Consider the following 25605-nt stretch of genomic DNA (forward strand, 5'->3'; position numbering starts at 1 on the left):
CACTAATTAAAAAAAAAAAAGATTCAACCATTTAGCAACAATTTCATTTTATTTCAATTTTTACAGTTTATCTGTGTTTCATGTGACCATTAACCGATATCAGAATTGTGATATAAACTCACAGTTGCAAGAAAAAAAGTCCCAATTAGATCTACCTTTATTATTTTTATTCCATGGCAGAAACATAAACAGAAATTATAACAGGCAATTGAGCTATAAATGCAATTCTGAGAAAAAGTCAGAATTGTCACTATAACTTTTTTAAATTTTTTTTTATCCAGTAGCTGAAACGAGCTTCCATTGAATTGTAATTTGTAGGTGCACTGTTTTTGATCTCACGCTTGCACTGAAGCCGTCTGGCCGTTGAGTTCACGTGGAGAAACAGCTCTTAATTGGACGACCTCCTGCGGCTCTGCTGATCCGCTCTGGCATTTTCTGCCTCTTATTGCCATTCAGTTTGAGCTCAGTGCAGGTTCAAAGCACACACGTTATGAAATTTCAGTCAGTAAGGTCATGCAAACACGTTCCAGTCAATGCAACTGACATCAGCCTGAACACAGTCTGCAGTGACAGCATTTGTCATTTTATAATGTATTTTTGCATCATTTCAGAAACAATTTGTGCTCTTTTCCCTTCAGACTGAAACTGACCAACACAAGCATCATGATAACTTTAATAACAATTATAGACATTATTTTTACATTCTCCGGTAAGACACAGTGAGACACAGAGAAATTAAACGAAGAGCATCGCAAACATAAGGCATTGTTCGTCCGTCTGTCAGAAGCAGCGAAACACTCGCAATTCAGATCCCAAACAGAGATGGCACATAGAAAATCCTTTGGACAATGAGACGCTGGTCCCAAGTAAAGATTCATATGAATCAGTCCGGATTCCGAACAGATTCGGTTCATTCAGCTCCGCACTCGAACTGTTCGTTTGCAAAAGCTCCCAAATCACAGACTGAGGAAGACCATGATAGTGAAGAGGAGGATAAAATGAGTTCATTTGAATGCACATGAATTCCGGGTCCGTCTCAAATACTCAAATTCACTTCTAAATACTGAGACGTGCAGCTGCCGCAATGCAAAACCGTATGTTTGTCTTGTTTTCCAATTTAAAAAAAAATAAAAATAAAAATGTATATATATATAATTTTTTTTTTTTATGCAGAATTAAAGATAAGATTACTTTTATTTTGTAATATTTTTCCTTGTTTTAAAGCAAAAACCTCTGAAGAAATGTTTTTGCTTAAAACAGGAAAACCCCATTTAGCGTAAAATATATTTGCTGAGAACAAAACTTACTTAGTAACACTTTATAACAAGATTCAACATTTCAACTAAAAATTATATTTATAGCATTTATTATTACAAATTGAAAATAATATAGATTAAATGTTAATACATATACATTAGTTAATTTTAAAAAAATGTATATGTATATATTAAAAATGTATATGCATAAATTCATATTAAGCTTGATTTAGAATTTTTGGTAATGTTTTGCATTAGTTAATGTATTAACTGACATGAACTAACATTAAGCAATATACACATTTAATAATCTTTGTTATGGAAGCTTGTTTCCACCACTGTATTAAAAAATTAAAAAGGTAATAGCGACTTTTTATCTAACAATTTGGACTTTTTTTCAGAATTGTGAAATACAAATGCAGAATTGTGAGAAAAAAGTATGAATTATAAGATAAAAATTTTACCTTTATTTTTATTTTTATTCTGTGGTGGAAACGAAAAAAAAAAATAGTATTGCAAAATGTAAAAACTCAAAATTCAAAGGAAAAAAGTTATATCTCACAAATAATTGTGAGATATAAACTCAAAATTATGAGAAAAAGTCATAATTGCGAAAATAAGTCAGAACTGTTAAAACTCAGAATTGTGCAGAAAAAAGTCGGAATTGTCGGATATAAACTCGGAATTGTGAGAAAAACAAGCACATTTTTTGATAGAAACACTATTGCAAAAAGGAAAATAAATAAATAAAATACTGAATTGAGATATATACAGTGAATTACAAGAAAAAAGTCTGAATTATCAGCCATAAACTAAAATCTTTAAATTGTGAAATAGTCAAAATAATTTTTTATTCCGTGGTGGAAACGGACTTCCATACTTTGTCAATGTTAGTTAATAAAAATTCAATTGTTCATGTAAAGTTGACAGTGCGTTAAACGGATGCAACTTTTAATTTTAAAAATGCAGTAGTAAATGTAGAGATTAACATTAACGAGGTAGAATATAGTTAACTGATTTCGTTAACTAATGAAACCTTATTGTAAAGTGTTACAACATGTTTATTTTAAATGCATATTGTTTCGTTCACACTTTTTTTCATTAGAAAACAAGACAGTGATTCTGAGGTGACGGCAGATACGCAAACGTCCCGCGCGTGCGATTCGACACGGAAACACGGCATGAACCACGAGGACAGGGCCGAGTCCCTCATGGTCCCGATCTGCACTGCGTCTGTGAAGCTGCCCGTGAGCCCATGGAATTATGGGATGTCTGTGAGATACGATCCTGGTGTGGAGAGCAGCGGAGTGTCCCGTCTGGCCCCTGGCCTTCATCCTCCTCCTCTTCCTCCGGCAGCGCGGCGTCAGTACAGGCTCCAGGCCTGAGAGTAGGACAGCCCTGAGGATGAGGAGGAGGAGGACGAAGACTCGGCGGGACCGAGCTGCTTCCCACACACGCAGGTTCAGTCCATCTTCTCCTTCTGCACCAGTTTGGGCGCGTCGACGAAGTCCCGGCCGTTGAAGAGGATCACGCCGGCCGTCACCACGCTCGCCGAGCCCCAGAACAACACATACGCCAGCGTCTCTGTCCAGGTGTCACCTGGGAAATACGAGAACCGTTTAAGACACCAGTAATACCATAAACACAAAAAAGAATTCACATGTTAAACAGCTAGTTTGATAAAGAAGGATCACTCAAATCAGAAAGAATGGGAAGTTACAGTTCTCAAGGAATTTGTTTGCTTGTTCCTTCTAAATATTGAATATTTTCAGCTGAAAGCATGATTTAAACAAGTACTACAACACTTATTCACACGCAGTCGCTCTCTTAATTAGCGATGCATCGATCCGATATTCAGTATCAGTATCGGCTCCGATAGTGGCATTTTCTGCGGATCGGTTGCACATATAGCGCTTTGTGTCGGAGCTTTTCTTATTATAATACTTTTGCACAATGAAAGATTATTTATAGCGTTTCTTTTAATAGAAAGGCTATTAATAATCTAATGTAATGGAGGCAGCAACATATGATAGATAGGACTCCATTTAAAAGAAATGTCTTTTAATTTGATAGTTTATATTTATTTATATATAAATACATTTACTTGTTTTCATTGACGTATTTTACAACAACAGTAACATTTTACCAGATTTAATCCTACACTTATTCACTTTTATTTGTTGCCCTCTAAATAATGCTATTTCACTAAATGTTTGGATTTTATAAAATTGTGCACTCGTGATTTTTCTAGAATAACTTTTGCTGCTAAATTATCCACTAACCTAGTTTATAATAGTATTTTTATCATAGATTATGATTTTTTTATTTTTTTTTTCTGCATTTGTTATTTTTCATTAATATTAAGTTGTCTATATTTAGTAGATTGTGTTTAACCCACACAAGAATGATGATCAGGTCAACTCACAGAAGTATAGAAATACTATATTGATTTAAAACAAAAAACAAAAAAAACTGCTGGTATCGGATCGGATCGAAATTGCCCCGATACTCAGAATTTTCTGGAACGGATCGGAAAAAATGGCATCGTTGCATCCCTACTCTTAATAATGCATTCAAACAAATGTAATCTTTCAGTACTTCATCTGTATCCTATTTCGAATGAGCAGAAATCTGTAAGAAATGCATCGATCCGTAGGTAAAATAACTGACAAAAATGTACTGTTATTTTCATCACAAACAAAATTTGCACTGCAAAAAGCAGCAATTTTACCTTTTAATGCTGTCATTAGAACACTAGTGTTCCAATAAGCCACTTTGAAACTCTCCTGTTATTTTATTACAATTAACAAAAGCCAAAAAAGGCCTCTAGCACTAGCTTGCTCTATTCTTTTTCTATTCTATCCGTTTTCTTTTTATTTATTATATAATTAAAAAAACAAACCTTGCTACTGCGTTAAGCTAACTGAGACTTGTTATAGCACTTGTATATCGTTGCTCTTTTGTTGATTTTGATTGCTTCCATTGTCCTCATTTGTAAGTCGCTCTGGATAAAAGCGTCTGCTAAATGACTAAATGTAATGTAAATGTATATCGCGATAGCAAAACTGTCTCGATATTATCGCGGTCACATGACGATATGAAACAATAGGTCTTCCGGGCAAAAAGTTCACTACTCATTTATTGCACATGCTGTGAGTTTATTGCGCATTTGTGCGCAAAATATCTCTTTCATGTGTAGAGATTAGGAAAGAAGCATATACCTATAATAATATACCTATGAAATATTCATTTTCATTTATTTTACAGTGCAATTGTTTTACAATACATGGCTACTGCTGTCACTGTTGTTATTATTATTATTATATTCTAATTAGTTTGACTTCCTAAAACACCAGTGTGGATGTATTTTAGACTGAGACAGTATATCACAAATAAAAAGAGGGTTGACTTTTTTCTGACTTAAGTTTTCTTAGTTAAGAAACATGGGTTGGAGCTCTTAATTTTGAACTCACAAAGTGCATTAGATAGAATAATTGAACTTTAAAATGTACAAAATTTTCATTTTTTTTTTTTAAATATCGCAATAAATATTGTATCATGGACTTCATATCGCAATATTATCGTATTGTGAGATTTTGATATCGTTACATCCTTATGACACATGAAATATCAGTGAGAATAAAATCTAAAAATCTGTTTTTCTTGAGTCATATTTGATGCTTTTATAGCTCATATAGTCTGATACAGTGAGAATATAGAGGAAAAAACACTTAAAATGAGCAAAAATATGGATTTGGTGCAGATGCTGATATTTATATGTGACCCTGGAGCACAAAACCAGTCATAAGGGTCAATATTTTGAAACTGAAAGCTGAATAAATGATCTTTCCATTGATGTATGGTTTGTTAGGATCGGACAATATTTGGCTGAGATACAACTATCTGAAAATCTGGAATCTGAGGGTGCAAAAAAATCAAAATATTGAGAAAATTGCCTTTAAAGTTGTCCAAATGAAGTTCTTAGCAATACATATTACTAATCAAAAATTAAGTTTTGATATATTTATGGTAGGTAATTTACAAAATATCTTCATGGAACATGATCTTTACTTTACTACTATCCTAATGATTTTTGGCATAAAAGAAAAATGGATAATTTTGACACGTACTATGTATTGTTGGCTATTGCTACAAATATACTTTATGACTGCTTTTGTGCTCCAGGGTCACATATGATGAAATTCTGCTGCGTGTAATGTAAATCAATGAGATCTTTATAACAGTAGAGCAGGTATGAACACTAATCCGTGTCTTACCAGCCATCAGGAGACATATGATGCACATTGAGAAAGCAACCACCATGATGATCGGCAGCTGAAAAGGGAAAAAATTAATATCCAGTTATGACATTAAAAAACATAACATTAAAAATATGCATTGAGATGAATAACATTCATTTAGAAAATAGATGATATTTCATCTACATTTCATGTCAGCTTTAACAGAAGATGTAGTATAAATCTAATTAATGTCCAAAAAAGCATGCTAAAATCCTTGAAAAAAACTCATGAGGTTACAGTAAAATTAATGCAAATTAAGTATATTCACAATCATGTATCAAGCACAAGATCCTCCCCTTTTTCTTTTTAATAACCATAATTAGAGCCATGCATTACAGTGATTTTACCACGGTAACGGGTAAGTGATGCAAGTTGTAATACAAATCAGAAAAATAACAGTAAATCCTCTAAGTGGCTTATTACTTTTATAAAGCAGCAGCAACAGCAGCAATATGATAAAAGAAAGCAATGCTCAATAAATACAATTCTGCTGCGGAAAGAGTTGAAAATACATGCCAAAGTCGTCTAAGACAAGAGTGTCAGTGTGTTCAGGGACACAACAACATTAATCTGACCCTGGCTGCAAAGAAAACATGTTTTTCTGGGTTCACAGCTCAATCTGGTTCTTACCGTGAGGAACTTCCAGTCTTTGGGCTCATGTAGAGGAGTGTTCATTTCCGCCTCTTCCACAGCATAATTACCCAGAAACAGGTCAATGGAGTCCTGCATAAAGACATGAGCCTCCGTATCAGATCCTGCACTCTTCATCCACAGACCCACAGCAAAGAAATCAAACACAAAACACGTCTTCCTACTACATTAGCGATTTTAGTCCATTAGAGAAGGGCTTCCAAACTGGGGTTTGTGAGTAAAATAACAGATCAAAATCAAAGAATTAATTAAATCATAAAAAAGGATAATTAAAATAAATAAAAAATGTAATTACAAATAAAAATAAATAAAAACGAATTAAAAAATTATTATTATAAAATAATAATTAAAAAACATGAAAAATAATTATATCATAAAAATAATGTTTAAATGACTTTAAAATAAAAATCATTTAAAACGTAGATATGTAAAACACAAAATAAATTTCAAATACAAAATATTTTAGAATATAAAACAATATGTTTTATATATATATATATATATATATATATATACACACACACATATACATACATATATATATATTAAAATATACAGTATTTGTTGTATATCTTCATGTTATGTGACCACAAACCATCAGAGAACCGTGAACATGCAAATGTGTTGTTAAATCATAGAAATATTAACAGAAAATCTTGAAGTTCAAACTGTAAGTAAATATTTCAGGTCAAAGGGGTTGAAGCTGACAAAACAATTTGGGAATCTCTAGTCTAGATACCTAAGATGATTCACAAACTAATGATTATTAGACGCTGATTATTAAAATGAATACTTTAAAAAATCAGGGTTATTATAGTTTACTATAATATAGTTATATAACACACACACATATATACATACATACATACATACATACATATATATATAAAAATACATAAGGAAAGATTTCAAATTTTTGTTTAGTTTAACTTTAAGTACTAAAATAACTAAAAAATAAAATAAAATGATAAAAACAGAAAATTACTAAAACTAAGTGAAAACAGAAAATATAAAAAAATCGAATTTAAAATATTAACAAGAAATATAATAGAAATCAGTGATATATTTTAAATCAACAACACTGCTCAAAATCACTCTGCTGAATCCATCAGCTGTAAATCTTTAAAATATGTTAAAATACTGTTGAATCTAAGAGAGGTTTGTGTGAAAGTAACACTGTTTGTGTCACCTGTCTGAATCCGTCTGAGAAGTTGTTCTTGTAGTATCTGATCATAGAGTTCCAGCCGTCCATCAGCAAACCCCACTGCGTTCTCTTCCCTGTCCTGAACACAGAGAAACAAATGTGGATGCTGACCTAAAATTCTCATTGGATCTAAGCAAATCTCATAGGTGACCTGTTTTGATCTCAAACAAGTGTGTCGTCACTGAAAGGTGAAGAGTTTGCATCTATGTCAAACAAGACGCTCTGTTTACCGTGTGAAATCGGTCTTCAGGGCTCCGGTCCCGGCGTACTGTTTGGCACAGGCGTTGGCGTTATCCGCCCATGCTGAGGGAATAATGGGTATGAATGAGAAAGTCTCACATAGCCAGACTACTGACTCATCAAGTGTTAGTGTTTGCTTACAGTTCTTGTATATTTTTTCAAAATCCGCCTGTTCTTCAATCCGCTGCCCCACATGAAGAACTCCTATCCTCTACAGATAAACAAGACATCAAATAGGAGTTAATTTCGGAATGAATCAGCTGTTTGAACAGATCCGAGTGAGTCAATGATTCAGTGACTGAATCGTCTTTCAGAATGAATCAGCAGTTTAAACAGATCCGAGTGAGTCAATGATTCAGTGACTGAAGCATCATTGAGGAATGAATCGGCAGTTTGAACGGATCGAGTGAGTCAATGATTCAGTGACTGAATCATCATTAGGAATGAATCAGCTGTTTGAACGGATCGAGTGAGTCAATGATTCAGTGACTGAATCATCATTAGGAATGAATCAGCTGTTTGAACAGATCGAGTGAGTCAATGATTCAGTGACTGAATCATCTTTCGGAATGAATCAGCAGTTGGAACGGATCGAGTGAGTCAATGATTCAGTGACTGAATCATCTTTCGGAATGAATCAGCAGTTGGAACGGATCGAGTGAGTCAATGATTCAGTGACTGAATCATCATTTGGAATGAATCGGCTGTTTGAACGGATCGAGTGAGTCAATGATTCAGTGACTGAATCATCATTCGGAATGAATCAGCAGTTTGAACAGATCGAGTGAGTCAATGATTCAGTGACTGAATCATCATTCGGAATGAATCAGCAGTTTGAACAGATCGAGTGAGTCAATGATTTAGTGACTCATCATAAAAGATACTTTTAGTCAATGAAAACATCACATTTCAGTTCTGCTGTGTAATGGTTAAACTGACAATCGCAATTATTTTGCTCAAAATTGTACTTGCGATTACTGATCATGACTGTTGCCATTTGAGAAATTACATCAGAATTATTGCACTTTCACATATTATCACAGACATGGTTTATTTAGTTTCCTGAGCTTTTAAATGATTAGAAATATAAACACACTCTCTACATTATAAGTGAAAACAGTGGCATTCCTAATATTAATTCCAATAATCATCAGTGCTTTTTCTGTAATGTGGAGAGAGGGTGCAAATGGTTGCCAGGTTGTGAAGATAAATTAAACACAGGACAGAAAATGTGTGCTGTTAAGAGAGAAGCTCTGATTGGGGGATTTAAACTCTTGAGATCTGGCAACCCCAGTGTTACATCCATAAATGTCTTCGTGGGAGTGCCTGTGTTTTTCTCTCTCTCTCTCTCCGTTCCCTGTCGATCACTTAGGCCACCTCCCTTGACTGCTGATTGGCTCATGAAGCTGTCAGTCATTATTAAGCGACATGACGCCGACCTATCCGCTGCCAGATAAAAGGACGCTGAAAGCAGTGAATGGAGACCTCTTTTGCTCCCTGTTTTTGCTGTCATTTTACTCATTTTGACTTGCCTAATTTGTTATTCGTTTATGTCAAAATCCTTTTTGTTTTGTCTGTTCATCCTTACCACTTTTTGATTTGCCATTTTGTTTGGTTATTTTGTTACTCGGATGGCGTTGCTCTTTGAGCTTTGATGAGCTTACATGACGTTTACTCTTTACTCAAGAGGAAGGTGGAATGACTTCCATTGTGCAATAACTCAATGTTTAGACACAAGGAGTGGCGTTCACCTCTTGCCTAGGGTATGTTTACTTTTTATTAGTTGAGAGTAGGGAAGTATACGGCGCATGGCGCTTGCCACAATCTCAATGTTACTCCTTTTTCCCCTAGACAACCTTAAAAGGGTCGTAACACCCAGCCTGAAAACTCACGGAGGTCTAGAATTTTTCTCCTATTTTTTAATTTTGTTGGATATAGAGAGTTTACATTTTTTTTTATTTAAACTATATTTTAGTCTTGTCTTGACTCATTCATAAAAACAGTCACTTGCTTCATTTCTGAATGAATCAGCTGTCTGAATGGATCAAGTGAGTCAATGATTCGGTGACTCAAAGATTCAATTTCTATTCTATTTTTGTTTTGTTGAAGAAATTTTGGATATATCGAGTTATTATTATTTTTTAATATTTAAACTACATTTTAGTCTCATCTTTTTTCTTCAACGATCTTGCATTAATCATGCATAAAAAGGATGTCAACAATTCTTTTTCGTTTTCGACATTCCTCAAAATTAATTAAATTAACACTACACTATACCGGATATTGCAATAATATTGCTGATATTCAAAGTATGGCCCAGCCCTGCATGTACATGAATTTTGGCCCGATGATGATCCCAATAAAGATAATAAATCCCATCATCATCGCACCTCTAACTGCGACTGCAGCGAGCGGCGCGCCAGCAGACTCTGGATGACGTTGGTTCGGTCCAGACAGTCCATGCAGTTGCTTCTGAACGTCCCGTCCTGCTGTAACTGGACCGTCCCGTCCGAATCCACCAGGAAGTAGCTGTTAAAAACATGAAACAATAAGAGCATGCAAAAATCTCAATGTTTAGGATGCAATTTAAAGCACTACAGACCCGAACTAGTGTTAATTTTGGCAGCCATTTTTTATTTAGTCTTAGTCCTGTCTCAGATGTACATTTTAGTTATGATCATATTTAGTCAACATTGTTTTTGTTTATTCAAGTTTTAGTCGACGAAATGTCTGAGCATTTTGGTCTAGTTTTATTCAATGAAATCTTAGTCACATTTTCATCATGCTGTTTAATGGTTAAACTGATAAAAAATTATTTTTGCTCAAATTATAATTATTAAAGATTGTTGTCATTTGAGGATTTTACTTTTTCATTTCAGGTATTGCACTTTCATTAGTAAGCACAAATCAACAGAATGTCGACACTTTTTTTTTTTTTTTTTACCTCATCTAGTGTACTGATTTATTATAGGCTATTTATTATATAAATTAAAGGGGTCATATGATGCAATTTCAAGTTTTTCTTTGGAGTGTTACAAGCTGTTTCATTGGGAAAGCGAAACTACTTTATTTGGGCTTCCAATAGAGAACACAACTAGAAATCAGTGGTTAAGTATTTACAACACTGTTCCAGAACAGTTCAACCCAAATATTGGAGTGTGTGCAGCGCATTTTACGGAGGACTGTATCCTGAACCTGGGAGTAGCTGCCAGCTGCTCAAAGACTGTTTCTATAAAGTGGGGCAATTCCAACTTTGCAAGGACAGTCTGGCGCTTCTGACTCACAGCCTGTAAGTATGTTTTCATATTTAAAGAATTTGCCACTGACTATTAAAACGCGAGTTTTGAGCTGTGACATGGTAATGTTTACGCGGCGCGATGCAACGCAACGTGTAAAAAGACAGTATAAATCATTATAATCAGTAATTATGTCCCCACTGGATGCAAGAAATGCCTCTTTTATAATGGGTTTTATTGTTTTTGTGTCGTCGTGCCGGAAAACGCCATCACAATACGGAAAGGGGGCGTAACATTTCCGTTTCACGCTTGAGCTATTCGGCCAATCACAACACACTGGATAGCTGGCCAATCAGAGCACGCCTTGCTTCTCAGAACGATGAGCTTTGTAAAAATTTACGCGTTTCAGAAAGACGAGGCATAGAGGAGCAACAATAATGTACAGTATGTGGAAAATAATGTGTTTTTTGCACCTTAAACCGCATAAAAACATTGCATTACACCAAATAATGTTCTTTTTAGCGACGTCATATGACCCCTTTAATATCAAAGACTTGTGCACTCTCTTGGTCTACATTATGAAAACTGATATTCACATCGAAAACAGCTATTTTAAATTATAATAAAATTTCACAATTTTACAGTTTTTTCTGATCAAATAAATGCAGCCTTGGTGAGTAAAAATCGCAATAATTGGCAAATCGCAAACTTTTGGCCACCAGTATATATTTGAATGCATTAATAGATTTAGATATGAAAATGAGCATTGTTTGATTGACTTTTAAACACTAGTCTCTCAAATGTATTGATATCTGTATTCCGTTATGAAATAAGACATTTTGTATCAAGAATATTTGTAAAACTGGTTAAACAAACGAAAAATATTATAACAGTCAAATTCATAATAATAATAATAATTGCAATAGTCTATCTTTTTCTATTAAACCAACAACATCATGACAGCTAAATGACATTTTCATAGATGGCTAAACTCCAGCTTATTTGTTTTCAGATCATCGGCGGTGGCGCTTCCACAATAAACAGCGAGCGAGTAATTACATAAAATAAGATTTCATTAAATAAGCAAAACACCAGGCAGAAAATGTACTGTTCATTCAAGCTCTGATTCGGGGATTTGAACTCTTGATATCTGGCAACCGCACTCAAGCTCGTGTAGTAGAGGAGTCCACAGCAGTCCGTAATAATATTTCATCTCCCTTTTTTTGACGAAGATACAGAGATTTTGGTAAAGTTTTTATTTTTTGAATACATTTTAGTCTTGTCTTTTATCGTCAACGAAATTGCATGTTGATGTAGTCACAGTTATCATTTATTGACCTTATTGTCGTCTCTTCATGGTCTCATTTTAGTCCCGGGAAAAAAGCTCATCAGCAAACATTTTATCATCACGGTTTTCGTTAACGAAATTAACACTAACCCGAATTCATTCTGCATTTCCGCCACCTTGTCCACCAGGATCTGCAGGCGATGCCACCTCATACGGCTGCACTCCTTGTGGAAGTCAAACGCGATGTACCTGCAGATGAACAGAGCTGTGGGTTTAGCTCTTGTGCTTCAGCATTAGCGTTTTATGAGGTTTCCCCATCAGCTCACTCACTTGATCATGCCGTTGCCCAGATTGTCCACCATCTTCGCGAAGGCCTGTTCCAGCGGCTTTTCTGAGCCCTTTTGATTCACCAGGTTCAGAATCACTTGTTTGCCGTATGTGATGATCTGAGAGTCGAAATGCCTCTGGAAACCATCCAGCTGTGAGAGGAGAGACAGTGTCACACAAATAAACACACACAATAATGTCAGACCAAGTGCTATCTAACAAATATTCTTGATACAAAAATTCTTATTTCATAATAGAATACAGATATCAACACATTTGAGATACTAGTGTTTAAAAGTTAATCAAACAATGCTCATTTTCATATCTAAATATGTTAATGCATTCAAATGCATACACTGCATGCACTATTTTTGCTCACCAAGGCTGCATTTGATCAGAAATACAGTAAAAACAGTAAAATTGTCAAATTTTATTTGAATTTAAAACAGCTGTTTTCTGTGTGAATCTCTGTTAAACTGTAATTTATTTCTGTGATGCGCAGCTGTATTTTCAGCATCATTACTCCAGTCTTCAGTGTCACATGATCTTCAGAAATCATTCTAATATGCTGATTTGCTGCTCAAGAAACATTTCTGATTATTATCAATAATGGAAACGGTTAACGTACTGGAGTAATGATGCTGAAAATTCACAAGGAATAATTAAATTTTAAAATATATTCATATAGAAAACAGTTATTTTAAATTGTAACAATATTTCACAATATTACTGTTTTACTGTATTTAAAAAAAAAATCTGCATCCTTTGTGAACAGAAGAAAAAATATTTAAAAAAAATCTAATAATTTCTAACTTTTGGCAAGTGGCTAGTCATTCCAAGATCTTAATGGCATTTATTTATTTATTTTCCATCATTTTTGTCTCTTTTATTACAATTTCTTTGAAGTACTGAAGTACTGATTTTCAGTACTTTACAACAAGGTTTCATTTGTTAACATTATTTAACTGCATTAGATGAACTAACAATAAATAACACTTAAAGAACATAATTATTTTTTGTTATTATTATTTTCAACATTTGCTAATGTATTTTTAAAATCAAACGTTCTCCACTTACATTAGTTAATGCATTATTTCATGTTAGTTCTCAATGAACAATTGTATTTATAACTAACATAAAGATTAATAATGCTGTAATTTGTTCACTGTTAACTAATGCGTTAACAAATATACAGTGTTACCAGATGTTTAAAACCACATCACACCATCATGAACATCCTTATTTGTCACTTACTTCTAAACAAAACAAAGAAATAAGGCTTAAGAAAGTGAGTCTCACATGATTGGTGCTTTTGCTGATCTGTGGTTTTGGTTTGTACTTCAGGTTTGGTCTCTGAGACCAGTAGAACGGGATGGAGCCACGAGTCTGTGGAAGAGGATAATTCATTTATTAATAACACGTCTTATTAGAAATGTTGGGATTAACGCTCCTCAAATGACATGGAAACTACCAATCCACATTCAGAATGGACAAATGCCAACAAAACAACAACATTCCAGTAAGTTTCCTCTGGCGACTCTGGGAAAAGGCAACTTTATGGTCATATCTATTTATGGATTCAGATCAGAAATGAGCGTTTATTTATGTTATATGTGGTTTACGACCCATCAAACCTCTGTGACATTCATCTCTGCTGCCCAAAGATGTTATTTGCGTTCGTACCCCTGAGAACCGACCCGACTTTTGCTTGACATTTCAAAATAAAAGCCATCTTACACCATCTAACATCATTCACTGTTGTGTGGCTTTGTATGGTGTAGCACCTACAGCTCTGCAGATCAAATTAAAATGGACATTTAATTTTACAGAAAGAACGTCTTTGATCGAAACTGTATCCTATTATTTAAAAATGCACAATTATCTGGAATCTGAGGGTGCAAAAAATTGAAATATTGAGAAAATCACCTTTAAAGTTGTCCAAATGAAGATCTTAGCAATGCATATTACTAATCAAAAATTAAGTTTTGATATATTTACGGTAGGAAATTTTCAAAATATCTTCATGGAACATGATCTTTACTTAATATCCTAATGATTTTTGGCATAAAAGCAAAATCTATAATTTTGACCCATACAGTGTATTGTTGGCTATTGCTGCAAATATACCCCAGCGACTTAAGACTGGTTTTGCGGTCCAGGGTCACATATATTAATGATTTTAGGGTGTCGTGTGACCATGTTCTTGATGGGTTTTGTGAGATTCACCCTTTTATAGGCTAGTTTGTGAAATAAATCAAGCAAACTTCATCACACTTGTAAAAGTCACACTTTTGTGGATCAAATGTAGATTTTCTTTGATTAAACAGGCCTCAGAAATTTATGTATTTTGCATAAAAAAACCATTGCTTCAAGAATTACATTTTTCACATTTCTGCCAATACGAAGCTTTCCAGTCTCTGAAGTTTCAACCAGTAAATCATCCAGTTTTTGTCAATGCAGGATTAGACAAGGAAACCACAAAAATATGAAAATCATGATTTTTGTTCCTCATATTTTTGTTTTGGTGGCTTAATGTGAAGAATATTCCACATATATAATCACCAAATGCAGAAAATATATATTTCATCTTCCAGATTTATTCTTTAGTAGATGATTTGTTTTGATTCACTAATGCAATTTACATTGAGGCTTGACAAATATCAATTTGTTAACTTATGGGTTGTGAGTCGAGTCGAACATAATGAAAACTGCTCAGATCAGGGTTGCCAGGTCTTCAAAAACAAATTTTCAAATAGTTGTATCTCAGCCAAATATCGCCCTAACCTAACAAACCATACATCAATGGAAAGCTTATTCAGCTTTCAGATGACGTATGAATCTCAATTTCGAAAAATTGACACTTAAGACTGGTTTTGTGCTCCAGGGTCACATCATGACTTAAAAACTGTTTGAGTTAGTAATGTAAACATCAGAAAGCTGACTGGAAGCTTCTCGTGTTGGTAAAACAAAGTAATCCCTCAACAAACGGCTCTGCATAAGAGCATAAAAGCTGATATTTGGAGGCTTTACCATTTCAGAGGCTTACCTGAACAAATGAGGCTTTTGCTCCATTATACTGAACAATCTGTTCCGTCTCAACAAAGTTGGCCGCATGACCTTCAGAGTCAATACCTGGAAGAGAAAGACAGCGTTCAGCAGCGTATGGAGAAAAGACAGGCACCGTCTCAAACCGTACGAGCTTCACCTCTGACGTAGTAGCGGACGCCAGCACGGAAACAACTCCTCCTAGAAATGATGTTCCAGTCGAAGATTTTGCCGTTTATGCAGCACGACTTCATGGTGATGACTGAGAGCGGAGATTAAGGACCGTGACGAGTGGAAGAGGAAGTCAATCCAAAAATTATTCAGACACCAGATATAATATTTGATTTTTTTTTTTACTAGTGGGTGCAGGACACTATAGTTCATTAATGTAAGTAAGAATAGCAAAATAAAGTAAACAGTGACATATTATAACCACACTGCAAAAAATGCTTTTCTTATTATCTTGTTTCCAGCCAAAATATCTAAAGATTCTTGGTAACACTTTACAATAAGATGTCATTTATTAACATTAGTTAATGTATTAACTAACATGAACAATGCATTTAATGTTAGTTAATGAAAATACAGCTGTTCATTGTTTACTCACGTTAACAAACACAACTTGTGATTTTAATAATGCATTAGTAAATGCTGAAATTAACATTAACTAAGATTAATAAATGCTGTAGAAGTGTTGTTCATTCTTAGTTCATGTTTACTAATGTTGTTAACTAATGAACCTTATTGTAAAGTGTTACTAAATTCTTAAATCAAGAAGGATTTTCTAGGCAAGTACAAATTATTGTCTTGTTTTCAGAAAAAACATGTCAAAATGAAGTGTTTTTGCTTGAAACGAGCAAAATATTCTGCAAATGGGGAAAGCAAAATAATCTTGTTTTCTGTTTGACATAAGATTATTTTGCTCGTTCCAAGCAAAAACTCACTTCATTTTGACATGTTTTTCTGAAAACAAGACAATAATTTGTACTTGCCTAGAAAATCCTTCTTGATTTAAGAATTTTTAGATATTTTGACAAAAACAATGCATTGCAAGAAAAGCATTTTTTGAAGTGCAAAAATTCTTCTGACCTCAGCATGTTTTGCTTAAGTATTTTTTCTTTAATTGCTAATGCGACCTCGTTACACCACAGACTGAACAAAACTAAGCATTGCTTGGTTTTATCTAATTTTGTACTTAAATTTAACAGCCATTCAACCAAATTCATTACATACCTTTCTATCAAAGTTATCCGACATGATCAAGATTAATTTGTTCTGACACAGTTTAACTCTTGAGTTCTTGTCATATTTTAATACCATTTTCCGAACTATAGCAAATAAACTGTGATAATGTGAGAAATGTTGAAGGTGTCTGAATAAATTTTGGTTTGACTGTATGTATGAAGACGTTATACGTACAGTATTCACGTACGCAAAACACTTAAAGTGGTAGTTCACCAAGAAGAAGATATTTTGAAGAATGTTGGTAACCAAATTGTTGCTGGTAGCCATTGACTTCCATTGTATTTTGTCCATACTGTGTAAGACACACTGGCTACAATCAGCTGTTTGGTTACTAACATTCTTCAAAATATCTTCTTTTGTGTTTAACAGAAGAAAGAAACTCACACAGGTTTGGAACGACACGAGGGCGAGTAAATAGTGACGGTATTTTCATTTTTGGGTGAACTATCACTTTAAGGCTCAAAATATCCTGTAAATAAGAGCTGCACGATTCTAGATGAATTAAGAATCACGATTTTTTGTTTTTGTCTCTAACTAAACAAAATAATGTGTAATTTACTAGAAGCCGTGACAAAATATTAATTGCTGCGGTCTATTTAAAAGTGTTTAATTAACTTGCATGAATTATTAAAAATTTAAATATATAATATATTAGCTATATATATTTAATAAGCCCATTTTTAGAAAAATAGGTTCGAATGAACGATTCACTCATAAATACTTCAGTGTTACTGGATGAATCAGCGTTTTTGAACAAATCTATTGAATGAATGATTCAATTTTTTAACAGTCACTTGTCGCCACCTACTGGAGAAACAATGCAATCAACACAAACGTTATTTAAAGCGCCAGTTACTTTCAAAAGGCAATTTTCTCTATTTTGATCGCTACCATAGACATTAATGTTTATAACTATAACTACAAACTTTCATCCCAGTATTTCTGCAATAATAGGAATGACTGTAAGACAGAAATAATACTGTGTGGTTGAATCGAGATCACGATCTTGTACCGATTAATCGTGCAGCTCTACTGTAAATGTGAACACAGAAACATCATTGTGGCCTGATCTCTGAAAACGCTCGTCTGGTTAAAGGATACAGCCGTGAATAACAGGGTAGACGAATTTGTGCAGCTGTAAGAGAAAACACAGCGTCAGAACCCAGAACGCAATCATGCACTCATTCCTTCTTTAGATTTGCCTACATCTAAACTTGGTATTTCTTGCAGATTTCTACATTTTTGTTCTAAAAATGGGTTAGCCTTGAAATAGCAGCTGCGGCTAAAACAATCCTGCGTTTACCTCAGGCTGTGCCATGAATTCTCGGAGCAGATGACCGTTCCACACGAATCTCTGATCCGCCTGCATAAAACCATCATATCAAGTTATAATAATTTCATACCTTATGATAACACCCAATTCTAAAATAAAAACATTACATTTCATGATTTTTTTCCCCCTTTTACAGTCTTTTTTTAAATGTTTGAATCAGTCATTGTGGTAGGGATTATTGATTTTATTGGATTTTTCATTCATGTTCATGTATTTATTTATTCAGTGATTCTGCAGATTCTATGGATGTAAGACTTTTTAAGAAAAAAGTATAGAAATTTTGTGGAAAAAATGTAAATGGTTTTTAGCTGTAAATGTCTTGTATTAGAAACACTAAAAAATACTTTCAAAAGATCTCCTTTAATTTATTCATTTTCCCAAAAAAAAAAAAAGCTTATACCTCTGCTCACAAGTACTAAAATATGACAATATTTTGCAAAAATGTGATTTTTTTTTAATCAGTGTTTTTGTCTTGTTTTCAAGCGCAAATGTGTAAATCAAGATGCATTTACTTGCGACGCGAATGACATAAAATAAGTCTTGTTTTTCATGAGAAACTGATCACAATGAAGTGAGCTCACGATTAAAACAAGTACAAATATCTGTCAATGGGTTCAGAAAAATTCACCTCATTCAACAGGTAAACAAGCTTATATACCCCACTGACAGACACCTGTTCTGGTTTTAAGCGTAAACTCAATTATGTTTAATTTATCAAAAAAACAAACTTCATATGTTCAATTTGCATCTCCAGTAAATGCATCTTAATTTGTGACCCTGGAGCACTAAAGCAGTCATAAGCAGCACAGGTATATTTGTAGCAATAGCCAACAATACATTGTATGGGTCAAAATTATACATTTTTCTTTTATGCCAAAAATCATTAGGATATTAAAGATCATGTTCCATGAAGATATTTTGTAAATTTCATACCGTAAATATATCAAAACTTAATTTTTGATGAGTAATATGCATTGCTAAGAACTTCATTTGGACAACTTTAAAGGTAATTTCCTCAATATTTAGATTTTTTTGCACCCTCAGATTCTCAAATAGTTGTATCTCAGCCAAATATTGTCCGATTCTAACAAACCATACATCAATGCAAAGCTTATTTATTCAACTTTCAGATGATGCATAAATCTCATCATGACCATTATGACTGGTTTTGTGGTCCAGGGTCACATTTAAGGATATTTGTATTGCAAAGCAATACAATAAATTCATATTTATTTTTGCAGAACATGCAATATTTAATGCCATGACTTTAAGACTTTCTGCTCTGATTTAAGACCTTTTCATGCCTTAATTTGTGTTTAAAGATATGTTTAAGTCCTGCAGAAACCTCTTTTGTTTTGTTTATTTGAAAAAGAGTTGAAACAAACTTAATCACATGAGCTCTTTAAGCAGTGAGCATTCTAGGATTATGATATGTTTTATGACTGATCTGTGAAAGCGTCTCTCTCACGCGCTCCAGCAGAGTCATCTCCTGAAACTCGGGGCTGGTGTTGGCCAGCCGCTGTAATGTGTGCGTCAGGTCGTAGTCTGTGGCGAAGAAGAAACCATCTGTATTCAGGACGCTGTTGATCATGGACAGGAAGGCCTTGTTGTCCTGCATCTGGAAGATCCATACAGACATCATTAGTTTCTTCAGAAAGCTTGCTATCAAATTTAAAAAGTAATTAGTAGTAATGCAATACTTTTTTACAGAGAGTAATAATTACAGTAATGTAATAACACTGATGAAGGTGTAGTTAGTAGCAAGTAATTAATCACTTTTTTTTATAGACTAAGGTACCAACACTTAAAAGACTTGAAAACAGTGTTAAAATATTTCTCTAGGGACGTTTGGTTGATTTATTTGACAAACTAAAACTTCAAAAGGGTGAATCTCACAAAATCTGTCAAAAACATGGTCACACGTCACCCTAAAATCATTAAAATATTTCTAAAAACTAAAGAAAAAGGAACCTATATGTGACCCTGGTCCACAAAACCAATCATAAGTGTCAATTTTTCGAAATTGAGATTTATACATCATCTGAAAGCTGAATAAATAAGCTTTCCATTGATGTATGGTTTGTAATATTTGGCTGAGATACAACTATTTGAAAATCTGGAATCTGAGGGTGCAAAAAAAATCTAAATATTGAGAAAATCACCTTTAAAGTTGTTCAAATGAAGTTCTTAGCAATGCATGTTACTAATCAAAAATTAAGTTTTAATATATTTACGGTAAGAAATTTACAAAATCTCTTCATGGAACATGATCTTTACTTAATATCCTAATGATTTTTGGCATAGAAGAAAAATCAATAATTTTGACCCATACAATGTATTGTTGGCTATTGCTACAAATATACCCCAGCAACTTAAGACTGGTTTTGTGGTCCAGGGTCACATATTACATTTTATTTACATCATTATTGGGGTAAAATGTGACCTTTTGTGAACTTTTCTTGAAAAAAAAACAAGCAAAACAAAAATATCTCTGTTCAAAATACATTTTGAGGCATTCAGTGGTTCATCGTTGTGGTTTGGCTGTGTTTAAATAAAGAGATGCTTAGAGGGCAAACATCCAGCCCAAATAACAGCTCATGAGACGCACATGAAACAAACACATTCTGCTCGAACCCACCTGAGTATCAGTCAGATGCAGAACCGTCTTCTTGTAGGAAACGATATCAAAGTCAGTGGCTTTCCAGACGGCGTGACCCAGCAGATCGCCCACCTTCTTCTTCTTTGTAATGACGATGAGATACGTGCCTGAGAAAAAACAAGAGGCATTAAAGAGCTGAGAAACAGCTTCATTCAGAGTTCAGCTCATCCTGAGAAACCAAACCTGCCACCAGACGAATGGTTCCCATGATGCCACACATCGGACGCGTCACTGCTGACGGAGGGACGTCCTTCCTCACTGAAAGAGAACAGAAGATACTATGCTCACTGGATGCAATATATTACATATTTTTTTATTGTATTCTAATATTAACAACATTATTATTTTAAATATATTATACTGGATATGTATTGTTTAAATGCTAGACTTTAATATTTATTCTTATTATACAGTAGGAAAATATTATAATTTTATTACATTATACAACACTATAAATTATATAATAATTAATAGTAATATTATAATTTAATATTATTATTAATCTTTTCAATTTTCAAAAATGTATTATTATACTAAACATTTATTGGTTATTGTAAGATATTTAACGTTGAATGTAACTGTGTATAATTATTTTAAATGTATTATACTAGATATTTAGACACTGATATTTATTATTATTATTTTATAAGAACACAATGATTTTTATTATAATATATTACACTATAAACTAAATAATAATTTACATTATTATTATTATTATTATTGAACATTAAATTAAAATTATTAAATTGGCTATTTATTGTTTAAATGTTAGGCACTGATATTTATTCTTATATATATATATATATATATATATATATATATATATATATAATTTTTAATATATTATACAATGCTATAAATTAAATAATAATAATATTTTTATTATTACTAATAATAATAACAATAACATTCAATTTTAAAAGATTATATTATACTAAATATCTGTTGGCTAATGTTAGATATTTAACTGTGTATTATTATTTTAAATGTATTATACTGGTTATTTATTGTTTAAATCTTAGACATTGATATTTATTCTTATTATATAGTAGGAAAATATTATCATTTTATTACATTATACAACACTATAAATTATATAATAATTAATAGTAATATTATAATTTAATATTATTATGATTATTATTATTATTTTTTACAATTTAACGTTGAATGTAACTGTGTATAATTATTTTAAATGTATTATACTAGATATTTAGACACTGATATTTATTCTTATTATTTTATAGGAACAATGATTTTTATTATAATATATTACACTATAAACTAAATAATAATTTACATTATTATTATTATTATTTAACATTAAATTAAAATTATTAAATCGGCTATTTATTGTTTAAATGTTAGGCACTGATATTTATTCTTATTATATTATATATATATATATATATATCATTTTTATATATTATACTATGCTATAAATTAAATAATAATACTATTTTTATTATTACTAATAATAATAACAATAACATTCAATTTTAAAAGATTATATTATACTAAATATCTGTTGGCTAATGTTAGATTTTTAACTGTGTATTATTATTTTAAATGTATTATACTGGTTATTTATTGTTTAAATCTTAGACATTGATATTTATTGGTATAATTTCAAAATATAATATCATTTTATTATATTGTGCTATAATATTATAATATTGTATTATACTATACTACAATTAATACTCATTTGAAATAATTATTGTTAAAATAATTAATAATATCATATCAAAATTTAAAACATTTATTATACTGAACATGTATATCATTATTTTAAATGTATAATACTGGATATTTATTGTTTGAATGTTAGATATTGATATTTATTCTTATATTATAGGAAAACATAATCTAAAACATAGTAAAGTACACTATACTATAACATTACATACTATAATTATTATCATTAATAATAACATGATTATTATTATAATCTTCATCATTATTAATAACATCACATATTATTAAAATGTATTACACTGAATATTTTAGGTTAGTGTTAGATATTTAACTATGATTGACACCCCAGCAGAATGTATTTTACAATTTTCAAATATGACGTTCATTTGCATCCTAATTTGGGTTGAAAATTCTGTAGATATTCAAATGCTTCAGTGACCTCACATGAGCTTTAAAACAGATGCATTTATGCAATAAGAGTCGTCATAAAATGAAGTATGCATAAAATATGCAGATACTGATAGCGTCTGTGCTTTCAGCTCTGCGCTGCATGTGTCTTCTTCAGCACCTGTGAGGGTCATTTCTGTGGACACGCGGTCAATGGCGAGGACGTCTCCAGCTCCATCATCACACGCCTCGATGTAGAACTTCTCTGGGGTCGTGTGTCTGTCAATCAGAGGAAAGACACGGTGATGAGATTCAATGCATTTAATGCACAATCCTTGCAAGAGAGCAGAACTTATCCATATGTGCCTCTGAAAATATGCATCACAATCTTAAACTCTATAATAACCAGCACTGTTCTGACAAATTTATTTAACCCTATACAAAATATTATATTACATTATATTATAATGTACTGCAAACTTGCATATTCATTAGTCTATTCGTGTATTAGACTGTACGTAAATTTTATTACACAAATGTAGATTACTTCAAATTAATTAGAAAATTTTAGTTCAATTTTTAAAACGGCTGGATTTTTTTCTTCTTTTTTTTTTCAATTCTCAATTTATATTGATTAAACTCCCTTATTTATTTTTTTATTGTTTTTAGAATTTGATTTGACATATTTTGGCATTATAATTTTTTTTTTTGTTATAATAAAAAATATTATACTATATATATATTCCCATAAACATATGATGTAGGCCTATTTCTAAAACTTCAAATGACGTTAAGAATTAAATGTTTGAAATCAGACTAATTAGAAAAATGAATAGATTTAAGAGATAGAAGTACAGAATTCAATAGAATATAATATTACAATTTTAAAACTTTCACAGTATGGGCTTTTTATACATTTTTAATACAGAAATGATCTCTAGTGACACTTTTGTGTAAAATACTTAACATTTTATAATGTGCTTTTACATTTTTCTCTGTTCATTATTAGTTATAATGATAGCAAATATTATTACATATGCATATTATTACCTGTGTGATTTTGGCATCTGCACGATGACAACAACAACAACAACAAGAGTTAGCTAAATTACACCGAGGTTTAAGTAATCTGCTGCTGACCATCAATAAACAACAGTTTAACGTGTTTTATTTAAGATTAATTGATTTTTGACTGTAACCTGATCAGAATGATGGATGAATATCAGCAGTAAATTATCTGTGGCTCAAAACATAACAAGCTACTCACTTTAATAACGTTTTGGGGAATATTAATGTCCATAATTGATGTCTAGACAGACACTACACTAAAATACGGCCCAAAAATGCTGTCTAGGTAGACAGCTGCCTAGGTTTTGAGACACAGCCTCAGACAGGCGCCTAAACCTAAGTTGACTGACTGAACTCACATCATTCATAGACTTTAACCGATCAAAGACGACCACTGAACTCTCTTCGATTCATCTAATCGATAATCAGGAATCGATGAGCGTCAGAGGAGTCGATTAATACTCACAGATTGAAGGTGTTGTAGGTGCTCGCCATTTTTCCATCAGTTCGTTCCTGACCTTCGTGACGTGTCAATCCAGAAGCGGGAATCTGGCGACAGGCAGCGAACACAAACAGGAAATGACCTCTGGAGGATGTATAAAAGTCCCGTGTTGTAATAAAAGTCCCATGGGATATGCCTCTCTCTCTCTTTGCTGCTTGATATTGCAAACTGGTGTGTCTTACCATATTGATTTAAAGAAAGAAGGAGAATAAAATAAGAATAATTTAATTATTATACGATTAAATTATAAATAATTGTATTATTAATTTAATTATAATTATTCCTTCTTATATTGTATTGATACTTATTATAATTATAATTTAATTAATCCATAATTCAATAATTAAAATAATTAAATTATTAAAATAAATAAATTTTATGGTCGATCCCATATATATATATATATGAAGAGTTTATTTGCATTGGTTATGTTTTTATTGTGTTTTGTGTTAGTTAGCTGTTTTTTTTTTTTTAACCTAAGTTATCTGTTTTTGTAAATGAACTCGTCATATATATATATATATATATACAGTCATGGCCAAAAATAAAATATCAGCACCCTTGGTAAATATGAACAAAGAAGACTGTGAAAATTAATCTGCATTGTTAATCCTTTTGATCTTTTATTTAAAAATTCACAAAAATCTAACCTTTCATTGGATAATAAGAATTTAAAATGGGGGGAAATATCATTATGAAATAAATGTTTTTTCTCAAATACACATTGCACACAATTATTGGCACCCCTAGAAATTCTTATGAGTAAAATATCTCTGAAGTATATTCCCATTCATATTCACAATTTTGAGCACTCCAGGGTGATTATGAACATGAAATTATCCAGCCATGGCTTCCTGTTTCACAGAAATATAAATAGGAGGGAAAACAAAGCCCAAATTCCCTTATTCATCCATCACAACGAGAAAAACCAAAGAATATATTTCTGATGTGCAGCAAAAGATAATTGAGCTTCACAAATTAGTGAAATGGCTTTAAGAAAAGAGCTTGAGTAGTGAAAATTCCCATTTTCATCATCAGGGCAATAATTAAAAATTAATTAACATAACATAAAATCTTGGGAAACTGCCTGGAAGAGGACGTGTGTCTATATCGTCCTAATGCACGGTGAGGAGGAGAGTTTGAGCGGCTAAAGACTCTCCGA

At 32.5% G+C, this 25605-nt stretch overlaps 1 protein-coding gene across 1 annotated transcript; it reads right to left on the bottom strand.

Annotated features, from left to right (window-relative positions):
- Window positions 1–41: 41 nt before the first annotated feature.
- sacm1lb (SAC1 like phosphatidylinositide phosphatase b) lies at window positions 42–24549 on the bottom strand. Its single transcript, XM_058747542.1, has 19 exons — window positions 24408–24549; window positions 23055–23152; window positions 20969–21043; window positions 20765–20892; window positions 19595–19744; window positions 18097–18156; window positions 17895–17928; window positions 15709–15810; window positions 15550–15635; window positions 13803–13889; window positions 12507–12655; window positions 12327–12425; window positions 10043–10181; window positions 7794–7863; window positions 7643–7715; window positions 7398–7491; window positions 6188–6280; window positions 5534–5591; window positions 42–2855 (listed from the first exon to the last, which is right to left on the bottom strand). The coding sequence occupies exons 1-19, from the start codon at window positions 24434–24436 to the stop codon at window positions 2719–2721; spliced, it is 1761 nt and encodes a 586-aa protein (XP_058603525.1). The 5' UTR covers window positions 24437–24549; the 3' UTR covers window positions 42–2718.
- Between the last annotated feature and the right edge of the window lie 1056 nt (window positions 24550–25605).

This window comes from Onychostoma macrolepis, chromosome 16 (assembly GCF_012432095.1).
Source record: "Onychostoma macrolepis isolate SWU-2019 chromosome 16, ASM1243209v1, whole genome shotgun sequence".
NCBI lineage: Eukaryota > Metazoa > Chordata > Actinopteri > Cypriniformes > Cyprinidae > Onychostoma > Onychostoma macrolepis.

Bases quoted from the DNA above. Each gene is read 5' to 3' on its own strand.
- sacm1lb (XM_058747542.1), bottom strand. From the start codon at position 24,436: ATGGCGAGCACCTACAACACCTTCAATCT. The intron at 17,929-18,096 runs GTAAACGCAGGA...TTTCTCTTACAG, and splicing joins AATTCATGGCACAGCCTGAG to CTGCACAAATTCGTCTACCC. The intron at 7,716-7,793 runs GTAAGCAAACAC...TTATTCCCTCAG, and splicing joins TGAAAAAATATACAAGAACT to CATGGGCGGATAACGCCAAC.